At 39.1% G+C, this 21,972-nt stretch overlaps 1 protein-coding gene and 3 long non-coding RNA genes across 4 annotated transcripts; all 4 read left to right on the forward strand.

Annotated features, from left to right (window-relative positions):
* Positions 1 to 914: 914 nt before the first annotated feature.
* On the forward strand, positions 915 to 1,381 carry LOC122007930. The gene is made up of 3 exons (XR_006119153.1): positions 915 to 1,075; positions 1,151 to 1,213; positions 1,344 to 1,381. It is a non-coding gene; the product is annotated as an uncharacterized LOC122007930 (long non-coding RNA).
* A 12,718-nt stretch (positions 1,382 to 14,099) lies between these two features.
* On the forward strand, positions 14,100 to 16,367 carry LOC122010449. The gene is made up of 2 exons (XR_006119901.1): positions 14,100 to 14,376; positions 16,149 to 16,367. It is a non-coding gene; the product is annotated as an uncharacterized LOC122010449 (long non-coding RNA).
* Positions 14,383 to 16,068, forward strand: LOC122010450. Its single transcript, XR_006119902.1, has 2 exons — positions 14,383 to 15,661; positions 15,752 to 16,068. It is a non-coding gene; the product is annotated as an uncharacterized LOC122010450 (long non-coding RNA).
* A 1,870-nt stretch (positions 16,368 to 18,237) lies between the features above and the next one.
* On the forward strand, positions 18,238 to 21,273 carry LOC122010451. Its single transcript, XM_042566982.1, has one exon. The coding sequence runs from the start codon at positions 18,371 to 18,373 to the stop codon at positions 21,107 to 21,109; it is 2,739 nt and encodes a 912-aa protein (XP_042422916.1). The 5' UTR covers positions 18,238 to 18,370; the 3' UTR covers positions 21,110 to 21,273.
* The last annotated feature ends 699 nt before the right edge of the window (positions 21,274 to 21,972 follow it).

The following is a 21,972-nucleotide window of genomic DNA, read 5'->3' on the forward strand; positions in this document are numbered from 1 at the left end:
ATTTATACAAATGACAGCATACATAAAAGGTAAGCTATCAATAAACTTTTCTACAACATATAAAGTGTGTTGTTAAAACTTAATATTAACAGCGTACAAAATGTGTTGTTAATATTTATTAATATTATTAACAACAGTGTGTAGAAAATACACGCCGTCAGTACCATATGTTTAAACATCCGTAACTTTTTCACTCGCCCAACAAACCCGCAATTCCTAATTCTCATCACACTCCTCCCTCTCCCTCCTCCGCTCCTCGTCAATCCACCACCCACCTCCCTCTCCCTCCTCTGCTTCGCTCGCCTCCACTACTTCTCCTCCTCCTCATCGAGCCACTGTTTGTTTTCTCTTCGAGATCCTCACCTCCTCCACCCCTTCCTCCGTTGATCGTGCCCTTGATAACACTAGCGTCCGTGTCTCCTCGCAGGATGTGGAGGTCGTGCTCAAGTTCTCTTACTCCCAGCCAGGTGTTGTCGTCGCTTCTTCCGTTGGGCAAGATCCCTCTACCTTAGCGACCAACACTCACCCTACGCGTGGAACCTTATGGTCGACCTCCTCGGCAAGAACCCCCTTCATCGGCTGCCCCCTTGAAGAAGGATCGACATATCGTAACTTGGACACCTCAGGCCTCAGACCCTAAATTCCCATCTTTTTAGTTGTTGATATGCCGATGTCGTTGTAAAATTGAGGTTTTGAGCATTTGGATCTTGATTTCTTGTAGGAGGATGATTTACTATGGGAGAATATTTCTCTACACAGGACTAATAAGTTAGTTTGCAATACTGGTTTGTTCTTTTAGATCTTGTTTGGGTTTGATAGAACAATTTCTATACTGACATGCAACAATCCTTGGTTGGCTTTGGCTGCAATTGGACAAGCATCGAAGCTTTGTTTAATGACAAGATTATCAGATAGTATCGGAGAAGGTGAACAAGTTTGTAAATTGTCAAAAAATAAACATTTGAGATTTCAAATGTGTATCATAATTATTTTAGTAGAGGTTACTCCTGGTGACACTTGATCAACAATGCCAAGCATTAGAGCTCCATCATCAAAAAGGACTACAAGTTTATTGGTATATAATTTAGTAAAAGTTTGATAATTTTTCAAAAGAGTTACTATAATGCCACATTCTAGTTTCTTTGTGTAGGTGGCAGTAAAATGTAGGCCATTGACTGAAGTAGAACAAAAGCAGTGCATGCATATTATTCAAGTTATGGATGATAAGATGTTAACAACAGATTATTTATATTTTCCCTATTCTTTGTCAAGTAAATTTTTTTCTCTCTAGAGTCTAGCCGTGAGATGATCGTTGCTTACTTTACATAGCTTAATTGTCTTAGGTCTTGACATGTCAAAGGGCTATCTTGACCTCATACAAAGTCGACTAAAGAAAGAAGATATAACTTTGATAATGTATTTGGACCTAGTTGTTCCAATATGTGGTATGTACTTTTTATTTATTTTCCTTGTGTTTTTGGTTTATGTATTCCCCCTTTTTTTTACTTTCTCCTTGTGTTTTTGTTTTATGTTCCATTTTTGTATATGTGCATCACCTTGTGTAAACTTCAGCTATTTCTATGTTTCTTGATTCTTCATAATTTCTTCAATCATGTGCATTTTTGAGAAAGAGGAAAGGTGTTTTTTTTTCTATTTTGATATTATAATTATAAGGATGGTGTGATTCATTATGCTTATGTATTTTCTATGTTTTTGACTCAAAATCCTTTTTGTTGATCATAAATTAATAATAGTTGTAATTATGAGAAAGGTGCAAGGAGAAAAACTTTTGTGTTTCTTGCCCCTTATGCATTTGACCAGTGAGTCACCTTTCTTATAATCATCATACTTAGTTTCTCTAAGATATACATAGAAGGGTTTGAGTAATTTGAAAAAGAAAAAAATATGTATTTCTGCTTTGCTGTTGGCTCATTCTAGCCACATATGAACAATAATAATTAATTATATTGTAACATATTTGGAAGAAAGAGTTACCTACTGATTTTTGATGATTTGGTTCTCACAAATAATTGAGAGTATGCTTTTGGAAGAAAGGCATGAACAACAATGACTTAAGTATGCTGGTGCATGGATGATCGAAATGTTTCATTTAAGTCACTATTAGTCGAATGGAGCTTGCTGAAGAAACCAACAAATATATTCTATGTTGGCACCAATTTTGAAGCTACTTTGTTTTATAAAACTTAGTGTTGGGTCTGCTTAGTTATGCTTGAGCCGTGTAGATTTATGAGTATGAGTTATAGTCCCTTGTTTGGCTAAAATTAAGCAACAATCACACAAAAAGTGGTCATCTATTTATTGTATACACATTGATGTTAGCTTCAAAAATGTTATTCTTGCTGCTAATATTGTATGAAATTCTAGGATGGGGTCTTTGACATGGTTTCTGCACTGTATAAATATTAATTCCTCACATCATGTTAGCAATGTGCTGATGATTAACAAATTTGTCACTAACCACATAGATTTAGGGTAAGTTCTTTATTGATGCTTCTTCAAAATTCGTGTGATTCTATGGGCAAAATTGAGTTGTCTGTGAGAGATAATCCTTTTAACACAAATTCAAGCACTGACACTATGACACTCCAGGTTGACATCCAAAATCCCTCTGCATTGTTCCGGTGTTGTTGTTCCCTTTACATTATTCTAAAAGCCCAGTTTGTTTTAATATTGTTGTATCTTATGTAAGAAGAAGAATAGGGAGAGAGGAAGGAATAAGATGAGAATAATAAAATCTATTGTTCATTGATATTTGTCCTAAGGACAATACAATATATAATGTTCAAAAGTACTTGGTCAAATAACTAATTAATAAATAACAGAATTATTCTAAGAATAATTCTGAGAATAATTATAACAGAATTATTAGAATAATCCAAATACTAATATAATTTGATTTGGTAATTTGATCCGGTCAATTTGGATAATTCTGTTATATCTCTTTTACCCCCCGACAAACTCAGCGGGAGATCTTTGACGTTGAGTTTGCTTGCTAATTTGTTGAAACGTTGTCTGGATAGTGGCTTAGTAAAGATGTCAGCGATTTGATTTTCAGCAGAAATATAAGAGATGGATAACTGCTGAGTTGCCACACGTTCACGAACAAAATGAAAATCAATTTCCACATGTTTTGTACGAGCATGAAAGATTGGATTTGCTGTAAGATATGTTGCTCCAATATTGCCGCACCAAATTTTTGGTGCAATATTTGATGCAAGATGAAGTTCAGAGAGAAGTGATTGAAGCCAAATAATTTCTGACGTTGTATTTGCTATAGCTTTATATTCTGCCTCAATGCTTGAACGAGATACCGTAGGTTGCTTTTTCGAATTCCATGAGATAATATTTCGTCCAAGAAATATTGCATATCCACTAGTAGAGCGTCTATCTTCAGGAGAACTTGCCCAATCCGCATCACTATATGCATATAAATCTCGAGATGATTGGCGATATAAAAGAAGACCATGTAGAATAGTGCCTTTGAGATAGCGAAGTATTCTTTTTACATTATCCCAATTTTGTTCGGTTGGAGCATGCATAAATTGGCAAGCACGATTAACCACAAAAGTAATATCAGGACGTGTGATAGTGACATATTGTAAGGCCCCAACAATACTTCGATAAATTTGTGGATCAGATAGAGCAGGAGAGGATGGAGTTGGAGAGTTGTTTATAGCAATTGGCGTAGAGACCGGACGTGCTCCATCCATTTTGGCTTTTTGAAGAAGTCCAGTAATGTATTTGCTCTGAGAGAGAAGATAGACATCCTCATGTGGAATAAGCTCAATACCAAGAAAAAAACGAGCAATACCCAAATCTCTAGTGGGAAATTCTTGATTGAGAAGACTTAATAAAGTTGTGATACCCTTGTGATCATTGCCGGTTATCAGAATGTCATCCACATAAATAAGAAAAAAATATCATATTTTCATCATTATATTTGTGAAATAGAGACGAGTCAGTCTTTGATCCAGAAAATCCTTGAGCTTGTAACCAATTAGATAGTCGATGAAACCATGCACGAGGAGCTTGTCGAAGACCATATAAGGATTTCTTGAGTTGGCAAACATGAGATGGAAATTGTGGATGAATGAAACCAGGTGGTTGCTTCATAAATATAGTTTCCTCAAGATGACCATGGAGAAATGCATTTGAAATATCCAATTGTCGTACAAGCCAATTAGAACTAACAACGATGTAATTTTGATGACTGGGCTGAAAGTGTCATTAAAGTCAATACTTGGTGTTGACTAAATCCTTTAGCTACAAGTCGAGCTTTGTATCTTTCAAGAGAACCATCACTCGATGCTTAAGACGGAATACCCATTTAGAGCCCACAACATTCATGAGGAGTGCGAAACTAGAGTCCATGTTCCATTACGAAGAAGTGCATCAAACACCATAGCCTGCACTACGCCAGTTTGGATCCTTGTTTGCTTGTGTAAAACAGGTTGGTTCAATAGATTTGGAAGAAACCACTAGAGCTCGTGGAAGGGGATATTGAGTTGCATTTGGTGGGCAACGCTCATAAATATCACTAATGGAAAGCATGCGACGAGGAGCATTATCATCTGAATCACTTGTTGATGACGACGAGGAAGCAGGCTGACATGGTGATGTAGATGACGGACTTGCATTATCCGAGGAACCAGAGAGCATATTATCTTCGATCGGCGAGACTTCTAAGATTGGAGCAGCAACCGGAGGTGATTCTGATGGTATAGGAGAGTTATTAGAGAGCTCCGGAGCAAGACCTAGAATTCCATCACTTCTGATAATATTAGGTGGCATTAAGAAGGTGCCACTTGTATCTGGAGGAGAGATTGAAGAAGCTACCGAAAAAGGGAATAAAGACTCATCAAAAGTAACATGTCGTGAAATATAAATTCGTCCTGTTGGTATATGCAAGCAACGATAACTATGGTGCAAATTGCTATAACCAAGAAAAACACATTGCAGTGAATGAGAGTCAAGTTTGTGTTTAGAATAGGGGCGTAACCATGGATAACATGCGCAACAAAAAATTTGAAGGAAAGTGTAATCAGGGGTTTGATTATAAAGTTTTTCAAAAGGACATTTATGATTGAGCAATGGTGTAGGAAGTCGATTTATGAGATATACTGCAGTGCTAACAGCTTCATCCCAAAATTTGCGCGGAACTGATGCATGATGAAGAAGAGCTAAGGCAGTTTCAATTATATGTCTATGTTTTCTCTCAGCAGAGCCATTTTGTTCTGGAGTGTGAGGACAAGAAACTCGATGAACAATTCCACAAGAGACAAAATGACGATGGAAAGCTTGATATTCGCCTCCCCAATCAGAATGAAAAGAAAGTATTTTACGATTAAAAGATCGTTCAACTTGAATTTGGAAATTACAAAATATATCAAATAAATCAGATTTCCTTCTCATAGGATAAAGCCAAGTATATTTACTAAAATGATCAATGAATGTAACATAATATTGGAAACCTTGATTAGACAAAATAGGTGCAGGGCCCCAAACATCAGAATAGATTATTTCAAGTGGAAAATTAGAAACATGATCAGATAAAGAGAAAGGTAGCTTATGACTTTTAGATTCCATGCAGGCCCTACATGAATAAGATGGAGAGGAGGTAATAGAAGTAGGTAAACCATACCTATTGATGATTGACTGAACAATACGAAGGGAAGGATGACCAAGTCGAGCATGCCAAGCTAGTTTATTTGTGCGTTCACCAACAAAAGCTTTGATTGAAGAACTCTGAAGACAATAGAGGCCATTTTTGATTCTCCCATAAAACACAATAGCATTTGTTCCTCTATCCTTTATAAGATAATGATTATGATGAAATTCAAAAATGACATTGTTATCAAGACAAAACTGGCGTGTAGAAAGTAAATTTTTAGTGATAGATGGAACATGAAAGACATTGCGCATGTGAAAAGTTCGATTAGATAAATGAACATATGTGTTTTCAAGATTAGCAATTTGTAAACCTGAACCATCGCCTACTTGCACCGTATCTGAGCCATAATATGGCATTACGTCTGTAAGGATATTATAATCTGATGTGACATGATGAGTTGCTCCAGTGTCAATATACCAATCAGTAGATGAGAACTCTGGGTTTTTACCACAAGTAGGCACAGACGAAAGAACTTTAGGATATACTTGTGAAATAGATGGTTGTCTTGAGGCTGTAGGACCACCAATGAAATTTGAATCAAATGGACTAGGACATTGAATACCAAAATGTCCAATTCCAAGACAAATTTGACATTTTACCCTAGACCAATCAAGTCTTTTAGGGCATATATTTCCAGTATGACCAACGATGTGACAAATTTGACATCGGTCTGGACTTTGCTTTTGTCCTTTTGATGTCGTCGAGTATTTGACATCTAAAGTAAAAAATAACTTGTCCGATGGTAGTGGAAAAAAAAATAGAGATTAAGGAAGAGGAAAGAGAAGTAAAGGGGTTGGCAGCGGAAGAAAATAAGTATTTTTCGTTTGTTTTGAAAAATAGAGAAGAATAAGAAAATTAAAACACGTAGGAGAAAATAAGAGGCTTGAGGGAAAAATTTAAAATTCGCCGTTTATACGATCTCCGCCTCAAGAAATTGAGGGAAGATAAAAAGAGAGAGAGAGAGAGAGAGAGATGGCTCTGATACCATGTAAGAAGAAGAATAGGGAGAGAGGAAGGAATAAGATGAGAATAATAAAATCTATTGTTCATTGATATTTGTCCTAAGGACAATACAATATATAATGTTCAAAAGTACTTGGTCAAATAACTAATTAATAAATAACAGAATTATTCTAAGAATAATTCTGAGAATAATTATAACAGAATTATTAGAATAATCCAAATACTAATATGATTTGATTTGGTAATTTGATCCGGTCAATTTGGATAATTCTGTTATATCTCTTTTATCTTATGCAATGCATTTTTAGTGATGCAGAACCTTGGGCTTGTTCCTTGAAGACCAATGCTCGATATAGAGTTTGAGACAACAAGGTGATGAGTGGATGTGGTTCTTTATGGGCTTTTAGCAACTTTTGTAGTATTTTTTTTTCTTCTATATCGTTGGCGTTGGCTCCTGAAGGTAAAGGCTAACTTCTATTTAGGAAGACTAGAACAAGCATTTGAATTGTTGAAGAAGCTTGAACAAGGGAAAAGTTAGTGGACAAGTACTGTTAAATTTTATTATATTTTCTCAGAATTTAACAGGATAATATTTTTCTCTTCAAATATGTTCTTACAAACTATGACTTTTATTAATAGCCAATTTGTAATAGCAGGATTTAATAGGATTATGTAATAGCTAGTTTGGTAGAGATTTCGTATCTTGTTTTGGATCTTCAGAATTTGTTGTGGTATAATGAAAAACTATGACTTTTATTAATTTTGTGTGTATTTGATTTGCACTAAATTTGTTCTAAAATTTTAGTTTATTGTCTTTGTTAATGAAATTGATTTTTTTTAATATAGATAAGACCATCAACAACATACATTTGCATGCCGCAGAAAATATTATCTGCAGTGTGCAATGCACGCCGCAGAAAATAATATCCACGGCGTGCATTACACGTTGTGAATAATATTTTCTATGGCGTGCATTGCGCGCTGTGGATAATATTTTTCATGGCGTGCATTGCGCGCTGCGGATAATCTAGGACTTTCAATAGCTTTTAATTGTGCAGCGCGCAATGCATGTTGCAGAAAGTGAATTTGCTCACTGCGAAAAGCTATTTTTGTTGTAGTGAGAGGAGCCTAATCCATATTAAGTTTTTCTCCAATGAATCAATCAATTTTTTCCTCATGGAGGCGTGTGTGTATATATATATATATATATATAATGACTTAGGGAATAAGTCATCTCCTAAACCCAAAACCCTTTAAGTCAGACCGATCCATTAGCATTAAGTTTGGTTCAAAAACCAAATCATCTTAGTTTATAACCAAATCAATTTTGATTTATAACTAAACTAAACTAATTTGGTTTATTACTAAACCATAATGAATCCAACCTTGCCATCAAGAGGCATGACCCACCATTGCTTCCGTTCCAAAATATCTTCCATATTCGTCTCTCGTCTGGTCCTACTAGACTTAGTCACTCTTAATCTGAGAATCAAATTCTTAAACTTGTTTTAAGTCTTTTGGATATACTTATAGTGTGTATGACTCAATAGGTTTTTGGTTTATGTTGGTCATTCATAATTAACTATTAATTATGAATTGATCATGAGTAACATTTAATAGTATAACATGATTTCTAATTAATCAAATAATTACAGTTAATCCCAGAAATAAATCTGAACCCTTTCAGCAACTATGGTTATCAACGCGTCTGTTCCTTTCACTCATCTTATACCTACTTGGTTCAGGACATGGTCTATGTGTCAGTCCTCAATAGGCTGACATGTTACACCTACCTCAAGTAGTAGTTCCTTATCCTACGAATTCAAATTATTGAAACACATGTCCAAAAAGACCATCCTCTTGATGTGTAATGTTTTGGTCAAAGACTTACAAGACACAATCCTGACAAGAGGTCATACGATATATGTCTCCTTATAAAAAGAGTGGTGAATCCTATATGGGCTATTCAAATACTTTTGAGCACTTTGATTTATACCCAATCATCCCGGGATCATACCTCCAAGAAGATGCTTGCTTAAGATGTCAAAGCATAAGTCTCCATGACCAAGATAACTTGAATACCTCAAGTTGGAGAAAACTTGAACTTATGCTGCAATGAAATTTTCATAGACATGTATAAAACCATATGAAATCTCATAACAAGTCATATCCAACGGATTAGTTACTCTTAACCAATATCTATATGTTAACTTTCAACATCCTAATGTTTTTAGCCAGTGAGGACTAACTGCTTAGATAAATAAAGGAGCATAACATATACTAGTCTTACAAAATTGATGATGTCTAGTCTCATTCAATACCATGAAAGGCAACGATTTTTGGAAATCATCCCATACCAACAAGTGATATCATAATGGAGTCGGACTCGACCGAGGACTAACATTGGCATTGTTTTCAACCCAAAGTTTGAAAACAACCAACCTCGGTAGTATAGTAATTGTCACATAAAGTCAATCTTTACATTCCCAATATAAAAAGTACACCATTTTCACTGATCCGGCGGTTAGAACAGGGGACCCCCATTCTGAGGGGTCAATGCCACGTGGGAGTCAAAAGGCCAGGTGGCCGACAGGAGAAGGATGGGCCGACCTCCCGGCCGGCCAACCGGTAAATAACCGATGGCAAAAGGCGCCCCGACAGAAGTCGGGGTTCCGACGCTCAATTGAACAGTAGCGAAGAGCCGAGCGGAAGGCCGAAGACAATGTGACATACTGCTAGCAGTCCCCACAGCACCTTACCGAGGATCTACCCAGCATACCGAGGCATACGAAGAGCCGGACGGGGTGTGATTGGTTTTGGGTATGGAGTAAGATGAGTGCCGGCCAGACGCCCTGTCCGGCCGGCCGGACGGGCACCTCGTCATGGGGTAGGGAGAGGACAATTTATATCTTATGACAGCGGTCAAGTCCTATGATTAGGCCATACTCCTAATCTGGCGACGAGGTGTTCTGCTGTCCCATCGAGAGCGTGCTTGGACTGTAGCAGTATGGTGTCAGGTAAGCTCCCTGACAAACACATACCGAGGTATGGGCTAAGAACACGTGTTTACCTCGATTGGTGTGCATGAGTTTCTTCCAGCCCTATATAAGAAGCCTTATACTTCGCCGGAGGGACGGGTTCGACACCTTTGGAGCCACTTTTTTCACTACTTGCTTGCCTGACTTGAGCGTCGGAGGGTCACCGCCGGGAACCTCTTCCCGGCCTGACTTCTGTGCAGGTTCGCCGGAGGTTCGTGCAACCAGTCGAAGATCCACGTCAGCAGCCGGGGAGCGCCACGTGCCCAGCGTCCGTTGATTCAGCATTCGGACAGGATCATTCACTATTCGACAAATTAAATTACATTCCCCTAATTAAATTAAGAAACCCATAGTTGCAGCATAATTTTAGTCCTCTTGTCTATAATTAGAGTCAATTCACCATCCCCAGAACTCGACTTGCTCTCTATCCTCGATCTCATTCTCGATACCACCTTCGTCTCTAACTGAAATGGTTTGTAAGGGGGTGAGTGATTTGAGAATCACTTAGCAGGCGAGGGATAAAACACAAATGCTGAAATTCTTGTAAAGTAGTAGAAAAAATTACAAAAAAAAAATCTAAACATAGATTTTCACACGGGCACTTAAATTAAATTATGTTCCTCATGGCTTAAATGATATCAACTCTCTAGATTTATCCCTCCTAGAGGAGAGGTCGAAGATCAAAAATATTACAAAAGTCGGAAGTTAGATATGTTCAGAATATGTATTCCTACCATTTAGTTCATGATCAGTCTAGTGCCTAAAATTATGAAAATAAGAGTAATCAGTAGTCAGAAGTGTTCAGAGATGAAACAAATTAATTTTCATAGAATAAAAACTATTGCTTTTAAAAAATCTAGAATTTGCGTAATAAGTCCACTTACTCGTTCCTTAGAAGTTGCTATGACGGTGACCTCTTTTGCCTTGCCCAAAATGAATCTGTAGGAATTTTGTCTTCTTTTACCGTCAAACCTTCCCTCCGATAGGTGTAAGGTTATTTATAGTGTTGGGGGTGAAGATTTGATCTTCCACTAATCCCACTACTTCCACCTTCCATTATCCCACTAACTCCACCCCTTCCAATACTTCCACTATCCAAGTGTTTCAAGTCCCACTAACTCCATCCTTTCCACTCCTTCCATTATCCTATCGGTCTTCACATTCCTCCTTCCTTATGTGAAGTTTTGTCCTTGAAACTTGGCTTGCCTTAGACCTCAAAAAGATGTGCGTATAGTACACACATTTCCTCTTCTCGTTCCCAAGTAGCCTCCCTGGTAGTATGGTTAGACCATTGGACTTTAACATACGGAATAGTCCTTCGTCTCAACACCTAATCCTTTGAATCCATGATTCGAATTGGGATCTCTTCGTACAAAAGAACTACTTAAAAAAGTTTGGAATGAAAAATACTAAAGAAATAAACATACCAATGAAAAATAACCCCAATTAAAGAACCAAACACATAAAAATTAAACACCATTTTGTTAGGGATCACGTCGTCAAAGGAGAAATTGAATTTAACTATGTTGAGTCCAAATCAAATTTGGCAGACATTTTCATAAAACCATTACCTGAGTTTGGATTTAGTCAATTACAATGAAAGTTAGGTATGTGTGTCATATAATAGAATTTGTTTTCAAACTTGATATTTTTCAAAACTATATTTTTAAAAGTTAATCCAAAATTGACTGGAATTAGTCTAGGATAGAACCCTAGTATTCATGATCCTATAGATCTAGAAGCTTTGACATCCCACAAGCACCTAGGAGTTACCTTGATTATGTATTGTTGAACATAGATTGGTGTGAGATGTATCAAGTTTACCCTAGGTTCAGATGTTGATAAAGTGCATCACCATGAACCACAAAGAGGTTTTTGTTTGATAAAAAATTAACCATATTATGGCTAAGATTTTAAACAATTTAATGAGCTTTCATATAATTTGAGTTAAAAAAGAAGTTAATTAGACATTTTAAACATCTAATTTTTAAAAATACTATTTTTATTAAAAAATGTTAACATTTTTCATCAACGGAAAAAGAGTTTCTGTTGATGGAAAAGTATTTTCCATTGACTAAAAACATTTAATATTTTCTATCAACTAAGCAACGTTATCAGTCATCAGATAACTGAAAAATTTTGACACAATAGTTCGTATTTTCCGTCTACTGAACATACTTTTCAGTTGATGGATCATTGAAAAGTCATGAGAGGATCTGTCGATTAAACACTTTTTTTTTGAGTTGATGGATCACTGGAAAAGCTTCGTAAATTGCAACTTTTAATGGATCCATTGACGAATCCGATTGATCCGTCGATGGATCAACACCTTTAAAATAGTACCGAGGCATAAATCAGAAGCAATCCACCTTCTATTTGCTTCTTCTCCTTTCTATGCTCGAGATCAACATGACCACATCCTACAAAGCCGTCGAAATCTTCAACTCCTTCCTAAGCGTCATAATGCTTCGGTAACAAAATCACATTCTTTTGTCTTTCCCAATCATGCAACATGTTTACAAAATCGTACCTAACCTTGTAGGCAAAAAATTTGTAAGACCGCTCAAATACAGGCAAGTTCCTCTAATGCCAATGAAAGCCTTAAATTTCCAATCGATGAATTATGTCGATCTTTTACTTTAAAAAAATTTAGTCCTGCTGACATCAAGTTTTTAGACATCCCATTTTAAACAATCCACTGTCATGAAGTAATTAATATTATCCATCATTATTAGTTACAATCTTTATTGAACTATCAATTTTATGCCAACCTTGAACTTTGCTCTCATTTTTATCACAACCTATGTAAAATTGATGAATTCAATTTCAAAACAAGGGTCGCAGGAATAGACATAATTGTTAATCTTGACTCATTTCAACAATTCTTGAGGACAAGACCTTCAGGTAGCAGATTTTGATGTTTCCCATACCTTGAACCCTATTTTGCCTTAACCCTCGATATAATTTATGCTCAATTCTTTGAGGGTCCTCATGTCACCCCCATGTACTCTATTAATCTCAATCCTAGAGACAATGATTTTTCCAAAGATCAGTCTGTTATACAACCTATACACCTATTTCTTATGTATGCTCTCTGACAACAGTTAGAATTGGACATAGAGTTGTGGGTCTTTAAAGCAATCATTCACTATGTCGGATATAGCTCATTTGGAATTATTCATATGGTATATGACCACCTTCTTACTTATTATATTGGTACTTTTGGTATTAACACCGCCATAGGAGATATTACCATCCAGAGAGACTTTGATAAAATAGGACTTAGACAGTTGTCTTTAGCTAGCATTAGAGTGATTTCACAGGGCTTGGTCTTCAAGGCCAGACATTCACATGCTCAGTAGCCTATTGAGCAGGAGATGTCACATGCTGATATTGAGTTACCAGTTCACTCAGAGCATCAAAGTCTCTTACTAGGCAGCTCTCAGGCTCCTCCTGCACCGCCGGATTACAACAATGTTTATACTCATCTTCGAGACGACATTTTTGTTCAATTCGACTCTCTAGGCTTCACTTTAGCAACATATAGACAATCGTTTCAATGCATTCCGACTTCATTTTGATAGTCGCCTCGATGGACTTGAGCAGCACTACGATGTACTACAGATGGAGTAGTGGGAGTTGTCGAAATATGTCTGATCTAAGTATGAATTGAAAGACAGCTGCCTCCATCTCCTCCCACAGAGGACTAGACATGCTTTATCCTTCCATGCGTGCTCTAGTTTTTATGAATTGACTATGTAATATTTTGTTTGAATTTATGCATGTTTAGTTTGAACTTAACTATATGATTGTCTTGCCTTGACTATGTTTGCTCACTTTATTCTACATTTCTTTTTAATATATGTCAAAAAGAGAGGGAGTGTAAATATTAAAGTAAAAAGGGGGAGTGCACACAATAAGATAACTTACAATCAGTTTAACTTATTTTACTTGCATTTAAGAAAGGTATATTTTTCTGACTTTAAACAAATATTGTCATACATCAAAAAGGAGATTATTAATGTAAAATGTATTGATAATCAAACTTGTATTTTGATATATGTTAAAGAGTTTAAAGTCAAAATATATGTATTTGATATACTTGTCAGTATGTAGACTGAGTAAACTTGATGAATCTTGTAGACCAGATGTAAGGACCCACGAGCGAAATTAAGAAATTTATTTACGAAGTCTAAGGTCACACAAGCGCTAATTGAAGGATTAATTTATAAAATATTCTACTAATTTTAGAATTTTTTCAGAATTTTAATTGAACTTATATGATATATTTCAAGGGGATAGAACTATTAATTTTGAGGAAAACGTATGATACTCAGTTAGATTGGGAGTTGATTAACTTAATTAACTTAAGGTTAGGAAGAATAAACCTAGGTATTTATATCTATACCTCTCGCCCGATTCCTCACGGTTTCCCCTAAAAACGTCTCCTCTCCTCTCAATCTCCGCCGCATTGAACGGGAATCACCACCGGCCTTTGGCACCGGTCAGCCGCCATCCCACGCCGGCGAGTCCTCTGGGGGGTGTCGCAATCGGACGCGGAGGTCTTCGATCTTTTCACTGGCGACACGAAACGGCTGGATGAGGGCTTCCGGCGGTAGAACGAGGGCGGGAATGACAAGGGAAAGGCAAGTACATCCTCTATGATGATATGGGATCGGTGAGGTAAGGGATGGGTAGCTAGGTAGGTTGATAAATTTGCCAACAAAGTCCGATTGATGGATTGTGTTATGGATCAATTTCTTTCCCGCGATGTTCTTGATTCGGCTTGAGGTTTCCGTGATATTCGTGATTCGGCTTGAGATTTCTGAGTTGTTCTTGCTTTGTCTTATGGCTCCATGAGGTTTTGGCTTCGATTTATGATCTCCATAATGAATTTGCTTCGACTAGAGATTCCTATTGGATTTCCTCCATGGAACAGGGCAAATGTGATTGGGCAGGGTGGGTTTAGCTTCTCTTGATAGCTTTGGTTTCCTAGATCCAAGTTCTTGATGGTTTTGATCGAATGATGTCATTCGTTGTTCTTCATGGGAATTTTCAATGCTAATATAATGTGGTTCCACCTTGCAAGTTCTCTCCATAATGTTAAATGTCTGGTTGATGGTATGGGTCGCAAGTCAAGATTCTGTGCTGTTCTTGTTCCATTCAATGGGTTAAGGGGTAGATGTCTTAGAGAATAGGCCACAGATTGGTTGCCATTGATGCTTCACATCTTCTTGTCTTTTTTTCTTCGAGTTATGATGTCGTCTTTCTCTGTTCTTCCATTGCCAAAAGTTTTGTATCGATTTCTTCACTGGGTAGTTGGGTTGGATTGAAGCTGCCCTTGTTCCTCTTACCATATTCTGGATTTTTGGACAGATAAATGGAGTTTTGAATTGCTTTGTTTTCTTTTCGGTACATGAAGATTTTGGTCAAATTGTGGTAGTTGTTTCAAGCCTTGTTAGAAGATGCTTTTGTTTGTCCTATCATTTTAAAAGTATTGAATAAATTATGATAGTGTAGATCCAAACCTTGATGCTCTGTGCCATTGAATAACTAAGGACTTCTGGGGGATTTAATTCGAATCTGTTATGTTCTTGCATAGCTATGGTTTTGGTGAAGTTATTTGTTGACTATGGGATTCACCGAGGTTGCCGTGACTTGTGGATAGGTTTGATTTGTGGTAGTGCCAATTCAATGGGAGTTTGTTCCTTGTGTTGTTCGGAATCTATTCTAATTCTTAATCTAATTCTATATGCTGTAAGTGTTAAATGCTTCCTTAGTTCCTTATTATGTGAGTAAACTTTTAGTTATATCCATTTGATGTAGGTGTTGAAATCTAGTCTAGTTCTCTACTGTGAGTACAAGTTTCTAGTTGTTTCTTTCAAGTATCGAAATATGATTAGGTGCTCAATTTCCATTTCTCATCGCTCTCTTTCGTGGATGCATGCTTTCATTGTTTTCCCTCAAGGTAGGAATGTTTACAGAATGAAAGGAATGATTATGCATGATTAATTAATTACAAAATTATGTTGATAGATTATGTTTTTTTTATATGTAGCTAATTGGATGGATATGAGCATATGTGGTGACGGTACGGGTTAGGTGCCCCGGGATGAGCTCCGAGAAGGGTCCTTCCAAACATAACTGATACTATAATTTATGACCGATACTGTAATTTATTGTTAGCTTCGGCTATATGATTGTATGTTCTCTAGGAGGTACCTCTAAGGTCATGGGACTGTTTGACTGGCTCTATTAGTGGTTACTGGATATGTGACATACTCACCCTTATTAGCTATGTAGGATCTTTCACATATTGCATTTTTCTTTGTTATACTGTATTTGAGTTATGTTCTATGTTTACTAGTTGTTATTCCTGTTACTTTATGGATGTCATTTTATTCATATCGAATCGTACTTGCTGGGTTCGTAGACTCATGATGTCTACGTTACAGGTAAGAATGCCTCCCAGGATATGCGGACGGAGTAGGCGAGGAGACGAGATGGACGCATGACACTGTTCGGGCATTTTAGGAGTGCAAAACATACTTGTTCTATTGTGAGAGGTTCTTCATTTGAATAAGGAGATGTTTGAGGATTCATTGCCCCTTATTATTAAGCTCTTGTTGAGATGTTGTCATTTACACTAGTTAAGATAATTTATTTCGTAGGAATTGTACTACGGTTATTTACATAGCAAATGTTGAGAGAGTTATTTTTTTAAAAAATAATTAATTAAACTTGAGAGATAATCTAGGAATGTTTCACCAGACATCAAGCAAAAAGTCCTAATGGGTTGGGAGGATCGAACTGGAAGAAAGTCCATGTAGGTTGGGAGGATGGGATTGGCAGAAAGTCCAGATAAGTTAGAATGACCGAACATCTGGTAAGGGGACTTGGTGGGTTAGTATAAACCAGACATCAAGGCAAGGAAAGACTTGATGGGTCAGAGATCAAACGTCAAACATAAGGTAAGTAAGGTAAGTCATTAGAGTGCAGAGAAGCAGTTCTCACGAGTCTCAATTGAGACTTAGGCGCCGATTCAAATTAGAGCCAACTTGAAAGTCTAAGTTGAGATCAGACTAAAGTCCTTATTAGGATTTTATCATGTATATATTTGTTCTAACTTTGTTTTATAGGACAAATGTTATATTTGTTTTAACCTTGTTTTGTAGAGTAAAATGCTCTAACTCTTTTTTACAAGTGTTCCGTTGACTGAAAAATAGGATCAGTCAAAGGATCCTAAGGATTTTTCGTCGATGGAAAAGAGGGATTAGTCGACAAATAAAAGTATGTTGTGACTCAAAAAGGAAGCTACATTCCATTGACTGATAAGTATGTTTTGTCGACGAATCATCATATTACATCAAGATCAGATTCGATCCACCCGATCACAAAAAGGAACAATAGGATCAATTGACGGATAAAGTTGATCAGTTGACGGATCAACCTGATTTCACGATCAAGAAGTAGGACGCAAAATCGGGAAGATACATTAGGTTTCGTTGATTGATCAAAAGGATTAGACGATGGATCAGTGAAAATTTCAGAATGTTCGCTAAATAAGGTGGTGGCTCAGCTATATAAGAAACCTCGAGTTTAGAGGCATCATCAGTTTTTTTTTTTTTTTGCAATAACCAATTCTTCTACTCCATGCTCTCATTCTCTATGCTAAGATTATCTTTGCGTAAGCTTTCACGTCAAGAGCAATGCTTCAATCACCACTCTACTACTGTTGTATTTTTGTTGCATAATTAAAGATTAGTAAAAATTATTATTATCTCTTTCATTTTGTATCCGATTTCTACTTTTGAAGTTTTCAAGGAGATTATAATGCTCAACTTATAAAGTCCAAAGGATCATGAATTTTGAAATATGAGTTGACTGAGTTTCGAATCAAGTAAAAATTTAATTATGTTTTTTTTTCTTTATTTCTATTTGCTACATATTTGAATTTTCCGAAAGATTTTCAAAAAGAAGAGATAAATTTTAAAACGACGAGATTCACCTTCTCCTCCCTCTCGTTCTCAACGGTCCTACAGAAAGTACACGAGCAGGTATTTACCTAAGCAGAAAAATACCTGAACTAGTCGACCGAACTTCTTCACCCGAGCGAGTATTCACCCGAGTGGGAAAATACTCGAGCTAGTCAACCACAAGTCTTCACTCGAGCTGGCCGTTAGCCGCTTCATCTTTTCAGGGATGTTATCAAGACGCAACACTCGACTCTGCTATCATCAACGCATATTGTATCTGATTTTACTACGTGCTGGGTCCCACCGTAACCATATGTATGAAATTGACAGTTAAATTAAACCTTTATCCCTTTCAGAATAAACTGCTAGTCTCCTTCTCTCACTCAAAGAACATAAATTGTACGGACAAAGCATTTTGAGAAGCACACTCAAGAATCTAATCCTACCTTTTTTTGCACTTCTTCTTCACGTTCCAAATTAGTGGCATGCAACACTGGAAACATCTCTCATGAGCATCGCTTGCCAAGGCAACAAGAATAAAGAAAAAGTTGCCATGGCGTTTCTCGCACAAAATTAATTAATTAATGTTCACGATCGACGATCGATCGACTTCTCTTGTGTGGGACGCATGCAGCTCCTATAAATAAAATACAGTGCACCTACACCACGTTGTTGCGATTCATCGATCGATCGATCGATCAATGCAGATCATTCCGGAGAAAATTCGCAATCTATGGAGCGAGGAAGAAATCCGCATCCTCGTCCTCTGTAGCCTCCTCCTCCAGGTCATCCTCATCTCCTTCTCCCTCTTCCGCAAGCGCAGCTCCAACAAGGCCCTCAGCCTCCTGCTCTGGCTCTCCTACCTTGGCGCCGACGCCATCGCCATTTTGGCCCTTGGCAACCTCCTCAACCAGCAGAACGACGCGGTGGAGGCCAACACCAGCGGCGACATCATGGCCTTCTGGGCCCCTTTCCTCCTCCTCCATCTCGGTGGCCCCGACACCATCACCTCCTACTCGCTCGAGGACAACGAGCTCTGGCTCCGTCACCTCCTCAACCTCGTCGCCGAGGTCGTCGTAGCCGTCGCCGTCTTCCTCGAATCCCTCCCAAGCCCCCATGTTTGGAAGCCCGCCATCGTCGTCTTCGCCGCCGGCATCCTCAAGTACGGCGAGCGCACGTTGTCTCTCCGCTCCGCCTCCATGGACCACCTCCGTGAGTCGATGCTCAGCGAGGCTGACCCTGGCCCCAACTACGCTAAGTTCATGCAGGAGCTCCACTCCCGCAAGGACGCCGGCGTCAAGGTGGAGATCAAGATTGACAAGGAGCCCCCACCCACGCTCCCGCAGCAGGAGGCAGAAGAGATTCCTATGGCGGTGGTCATCTCCATGGGTTACCACTTCTTCCAGATCTTCAAGCGCCTCACAGTCGACCTCATGCTCAGCTTCCAGGACCGCATCGAAAGCCAGAACTTCTTCGTCCGGTTAAAGCCGGAGCAGGCGTTCCAGGTGGTGGAAGTGGAGCTCTCCTTCCTCCACGACATCCTCCACACCAAGGCAGTCCATGTCCACAACACCAGAGGCCGCATCACTCGCGTCGCCTCCCTCTCCATGGCCATCCTCGCGCTCCTCCTCTTCTACCACCGCAGCGGCAAGCACTCTAGCACCTTCAAAGGCGTCGACGTCCTCATCACTTATTTGCTCCTACTCGTCGCGATCGGGCTCGAGATCATCGCAATTTTGTTGCTCATCTTCTCCGACTGGGCGATCGTCGCGCTGCAGATGAGCACCAGCGGCCGGCTCGAGCAGCCCTGGATTGCATTCCTCAAGAAAAAGATTGGGACGCCCAAATGGGGTGACGTCATCATCAAGCTCCGAAAAGGATTCCTCAGCGTCTTCCCTAAGTGGTTGCTGGGAGACACCGAGCGGTGGTGGTCGAACAAGATGCGGCAGCACAACCTTCTCAATGTCTGCATCAGGGACTACAATCGCACCAATCTTGACCGGATGCTGGAGTTGATAAAATTGAAGGGTGTGAGGAATCAGTTGTGGTACGTGAGGTCCATCCAGGTGGAAGACGTAATAAAAAGGAACATCTTCGGCCAGTTGAAGACGAAGGCCCAAAGCACCGATGGGCTCGCTGAAAACTACAAGCGCCTTCGAGCGTGCAGGGGCGAATGGGTACTCCGGGAGAAAGGATACACTACGGTCAAATGGAGCATCGAGAAGGAGTTCGACGAGAGTATCCTGATATGGCACATCGCCACGCATCTCTGCTACCAAAGTTTCAAACGAGCGGCCGATAACACCGAAGACCCTAATAAGCAAGTTTCTGGAGTAAAAATTATTGAAATTGGAAGAAAATTGAGATCATGGATGAAGAGTATAGGAACAATATTGACGCAAAGGGTAAAGACGATTCTGAGAAGAAGCCAAGACCACTCGACAAATGAAGTAGGAGACGAGGAGGAGGAATCAGGGGATGTGGAGGATGTTGAAAATGAAGCAGGGTCTTCTGAGCCATCCGCCGTCGGCGAGATAATTAAGATAGAAGATTACGTCAAAATAAGCAGGGAGATATCCGATTACTTGATATACCTCGTGGTGTATCAGCCGAAGCTGCTGCCTGCCGGCATCGGGACGATTAGATTCCTAGACACCTGTGCCGAGGCCAAGAAATTCTTCTCCGACAAGGAGACCGAGATGAGGGAGGAATTACGGAATGAAAAATCTATAGAGGATGAGAAGAAATCATTTCTTTTGGGGTTCCTCTTCTTCCTTGTTTCAACAGTCAAAAAGTCCTTTTTTAGGATTTTGGGGTTCCTCTTCATCCGGCCGATTGGAACCAAGAGAGTGCTTGCCTTGAAGAAGATCGCAGAGACGATCCGGGAGGGGTGGACTGCGATCACGAAAATGACGTTGCCGAAGATGATCCACCAGTTCTTCTGCTTTTGCATCGAGGTGGCGAAGGAGATGCGACCAAAGAACAAACTGGCGACGCAGGAGAAGATGGAGGAGCTCGGGTGCGAGAAGCTGATGGAGGTGAGGACGACGGTAAATCCCATTGACGTGAAGGGTGACCGAAGCAAGTCGGTGTTGTTCGACGCGGTGAAGTTGGCAAGGCAGATAATGAAGAACTTCAAGAACGAGAATGAGGAGGAGGAGGAGGAGCAAAAGAATAAGAAGGAGGAAGAGGAGGAGGAGGAGGAGGAGGGGGGAGAGAACAAGAAGGAGAAAAAAAGGTGGGAAGTGATAAGCTCGGTGTGGATGGAGATGTTGTGCTACGCTGCAGGGAACTGCGCGTCAGACGCACACGCCAAACAGCTGAGCCAGGGCGGCGAGCTGCTCACCCACGTATGGTTGCTGATGACGCACATGGGGATCGGGGAGCAGTACCGGATCGAGGCCGGCCATGCCCGAGCTAAGCTACTCGTTGGGTCGTGACAGATAGAGAAGAGCATCGATCAAGCAAAGCAAAGCATATGTTTGTTAATTATATTCCTTTTGATCGAGCTTATTTATTAGTGTAGGAGTGGTTTAAGTAAGAACTGACATTTGTTTGATTAATCAAAGTTAATTGAATTGGATGGTGTAAGAGCTTTTTTTAATTAATGCAAAGCATTTTCTTTCTAAACATAATAAAATAGAAAACTAGCTAATATGGATTATGATGGATATATTCAGAAGGTGTGATGTGAAGGTCAAAGTTAAGATGATTTGATAGTCTTACTCTAAAAGAAGTAATATCCCCTAGGTTGGCTTGGATTAGTTCCCAAGTGTTAAAATCCTTGGGTTAACCAGATCGGATTTTAGTCCGGCCGGGAGAAGATGATCAATCATTAAATTGAGCAAACTAGGGGGAATAATGTCCCAAGAGTGGACAGAATGATTGACTCACTCTACAAACATATCAATTATAATCATGCGCATTCGATCGATTTTAAAGTTGAACGAGCATATATGCTCTGATCATACGAACATGTAGTCAGGACAAAGTTCGACCAGGATAAAGACGCTTAGCCTCTTTAGTTCTTGCATGTGTATGACCAGACTGATAAAGTCCGACCGGGATAAAGGCGTTTAGCCTCATCAATTTCAATATGTGTGATCTGCCAGATAAAGTCTGGTCGGGTTAAAAGTGCTCAGCTTCATCAGTTCTTACATGTGTATGACCAGACAGATAAAGTATCGTCGGGAAAAAAGCGTTTAGCCTTATTAGTTCCCATGTGTATGACCAGTCGGATAACGCCCGGCCGAGATAATGGCGTTTAGCCTCATCAATTCCTGTACGTGTGATCGGTCGGATA

The sequence above is a fragment of the Zingiber officinale genome, chromosome 8A (assembly GCF_018446385.1).
Source record: "Zingiber officinale cultivar Zhangliang chromosome 8A, Zo_v1.1, whole genome shotgun sequence".
NCBI classification, from domain to species: domain Eukaryota; kingdom Viridiplantae; phylum Streptophyta; class Magnoliopsida; order Zingiberales; family Zingiberaceae; genus Zingiber; species Zingiber officinale.

Excerpts from the sequence above, each read along its gene's own strand:
- LOC122010451 (XM_042566982.1), top strand. The coding sequence starts at position 18,371 with ATGCAGATCATTCCGGAGAAAATTCGCAATCTATGGAGCGAGGAAGAA.